Source organism: Sinocyclocheilus anshuiensis, unplaced genomic scaffold (genome assembly GCF_001515605.1).
Source record: "Sinocyclocheilus anshuiensis isolate Anshui unplaced genomic scaffold, SAMN03320099.WGS_v1.1 scaffold2877, whole genome shotgun sequence".
Lineage (NCBI taxonomy): Eukaryota > Metazoa > Chordata > Actinopteri > Cypriniformes > Cyprinidae > Sinocyclocheilus > Sinocyclocheilus anshuiensis.
Genome location: NW_015536644.1, coordinates 57,014 through 59,923, shown reverse-complemented (window position 1 = coordinate 59,923; position 2,910 = coordinate 57,014). Strand labels below are relative to the sequence as shown.

Genomic DNA, 2,910 nt, shown 5'->3' with positions numbered 1-2,910 from the left:
TACATAGCCCTAAACTCACCCATCTCCACCCCTAAACCTACCAATCTCCACCCCCTAGATGTGGATCCAGCCTCGCCCCCTGGATCTTGTGTTCTGCAGTGAGGGGCTACTGGCTTGGATGTGGGCAGGGGTTGGATGTCCACCACAGGCTGCAGCGAGCCCTACTTGCGATTTCTGCACATTCTACAGACGTCCAAGAAAATTTCTAGCCAGACGTTCAAATTTTCAACTGAATATCTACATCCAAGGGAAGTTGTAGTCACATGTCCAGATACCATACCGGATTTGCACGTCATGTAGACATATACAGCTTTTCCACTGGGGCTGGTGCCAGAACTGGAACAGGTGCTTGGCCAAGACTGGCACTTGTTCAGAACTGGCTCACGTTTCCACTGGCAGGGAGCAGAAGCGTCTACCTCACGATCCTGTGACCAGAATCGTTTCTTATCTCTTGCGGAAGAAGAGCATTGATCTCTTCTGCTGACCACTGATGAACTAACATATTTAACTGTTGTTGTTAATGTCGTTAATTTACCTGAGCTCCGACAGTTTTTAAATATAGGCTTGTTCGAAATGCATCGGTGCTGCGCAAACCAAACGATGTATGACATCAAAGTACCGCGAGAGCAATTCAAAAGCATAAAGAGTCGTCTGCTCTCCAATTGCTCTCGCGGTACTTTCATTTCATATGCAGATCAGTCTGCGCAGCGCCGATGCATCTCAAACAAGCCTAATGGCTCCTTTAAAACTGGGTCTGAAGTGGAAGCTCTGCCTAATGACGTCATAGGTTCCCTTGTTCGAGACCAGCAAGGTTTCGGGGCCAGTTCGGAACCAGGATCTGGGCACTGGCACAGGATTTTTTTGAGTGGAAAAGTGCAGCCCGGTTCCCAATTGGGCTCCGGCTCCGGCACCAGCCCCGGTGGAAAAGTGGTAATAATGATATGGTCCTGGACCAACCAACGCAATATAGACATGATCTGCACATCAGGCAGATGTCTCATTATTTTATTATTTTACATTATTTATTATTTATCTTTTTTGGACTTTCATTGAATATCTCAATATCAATATACCTATATGATTTTTTATGTTCTTTGTTCTCAGCAGAAATTTTGTAATAATAATTTGTAATAAAAGAAAAGAAAAGTAAAGAAAAGAACAGAAAAGAAAAGAAAAGAAAAGAAAAATTTGTGTTTGGGAACTCAGTAACTGAGCGACGGAAGTGCCTATTATTTGGTCACCATAATTTGGTTAAATCGACTTATATAAAAGAATATAGTCTTTTTGATTGGTTTTTATTTCTTTCTTTTGTTTTAATTTCTAGTTTGTTTATTTGTTTTGATTGGTTTTTATGGTTTATTTAGCCCCTACAAGCAAAATCCTGATCCATACTTTATTCCAGTAGGTGGCGGTAATGCACCAATCAGTTAGGTTGCCAACCGCCAATAAACACCAAAGAAGAAAAAGGAGGAGGAAGTGCGTATAGCAGCGTGTGTGTGTGTATATCATCTCAGAAGCGGGAACTGGTTTTATGGGAATAATCAAATATTTCTACGGCAGTTAGTGAGTTTAGTTGATTAAGATATTTTGATAGATCATTGTATTTAATGTAGAGGCTGCCCGGGCCTATAATTTAATTGTATTTGCTGAAGGCTACTAAAACCCGATTTCACGGTTTGTGGTTGTATGCATGTAACGTTAACGTTAAACGTGAAGTAGAATTTAATATTTCACTTCATAATCTGACTAACAGATTGATTTTGGACACTACACTAAGTGTAGTAGCGGTTTGTTAATATTAACAATAAATCCATTTGAATCAGTGTAGGTATTGTAGTTGTCACGTGTTAATGTTATTTTGAATGTGACGTTGATGTGATCTGATTCATTCTTGTTTGATCAGCTCTTAACAGATTGAAATGAGTTTATTCGGGGCGAACACGGGCTTTGGGTCCGGGGGAACAGGTGTATTTGGCACCACCACCACAGACAGCCATAATCCAATGAAGGTATATACAGGAATATAATATACCTACAAATAAGCTTTTGTTCATGTTAATTAATTTGAGGCGTCGTTGATTACAGGATGTTGAAGTAACATCGCCACCCGATGACAGCATAAGCTGCTTGGCATTCAGTCCTCCTACAATGCCTGGAAACTTTCTCATCGGAGGCTCGTGGGCCAATGACGTAAGCCGTTGACATGGCCATTTCTCTTATCCTTAATATATATATAAATATATATTATTTGTACAACCTTGACTGTAAATTTCACTTAGAAATATGTTGTTGTATCTCATTTATAGTTGATGAAATATCTCTGAAAGATGTGTCAAAAGAACCTCTCTGTCATTTTGTAACTGATAAATTTGCATGTATTGCATATATTAAGGTACGTTGCTGGGAGGTTCAAGATAATGGTCAGACTGTCCCTAAAGCCCAGCAGATGCACACAGGCCCAGTGCTGGATGTGTGCTGGAGTGATGTAAGATCATTCACACATTATAAATATTAGTGGTCTATAGGGCTGTGCAAATAATCAAATGCGATTTTCATGCGCATCTCGTCAGTAAAGCCGGTTCTGTGATTAGTAGTATATCTCCAGCACGTGCGTTCGGATGGAGCAGCATTTACTACAGAGCCGTAGTTCACTGACAAGCTACGAAAATCGCATTCATAATCACAGACGATTTAATCGTGAGATTACGAAATCGAAGAAATCATTCTGCGATTATAAAAGCTGTTTGCGTAGCTTGTCAGTGAACTACGGCTCTGTGTAGTAAATGCTGCTCCATCTGAAAGCATGTAAAAATACCACATTTAATAACATATTTTTACTTCAAACTCACTTCATAACGTCAGTCGAGTGTTTGAAATAAATCCTTCTGTGAGATGATGTGGCTTCTTACA

General features: G+C 40.2%; 1 protein-coding gene across 6 annotated transcripts in view; it reads left to right on the top strand.

The window, feature by feature from the left end:
- Positions 1-1,457: 1,457 nt before the first annotated feature.
- The window catches only part of rae1 (ribonucleic acid export 1), a 21,428-nt gene continuing 19,975 nt past the window's right edge, over positions 1,458-2,910 (top strand). For 2 of the 6 annotated variants that reach the window (XM_016441352.1, XM_016441314.1), the window contains exons 1-4: positions 1,458-1,563; positions 1,904-2,009; positions 2,086-2,190; positions 2,393-2,485. In XM_016441352.1, coding sequence (XP_016296838.1) covers positions 1,920-2,009; positions 2,086-2,190; positions 2,393-2,485 — 288 coding nt within the window. In that variant the 5' untranslated portion in view covers positions 1,458-1,563; positions 1,904-1,919. Of the gene's footprint in view, positions 1,564-1,584; positions 1,675-1,801; positions 1,825-1,903; positions 2,010-2,085; positions 2,191-2,392; positions 2,486-2,910 lie in introns of those variants that run through there. The other 4 variants (XM_016441328.1, XM_016441336.1, XM_016441320.1 and 1 more) reach the window with 4 other exon arrangements.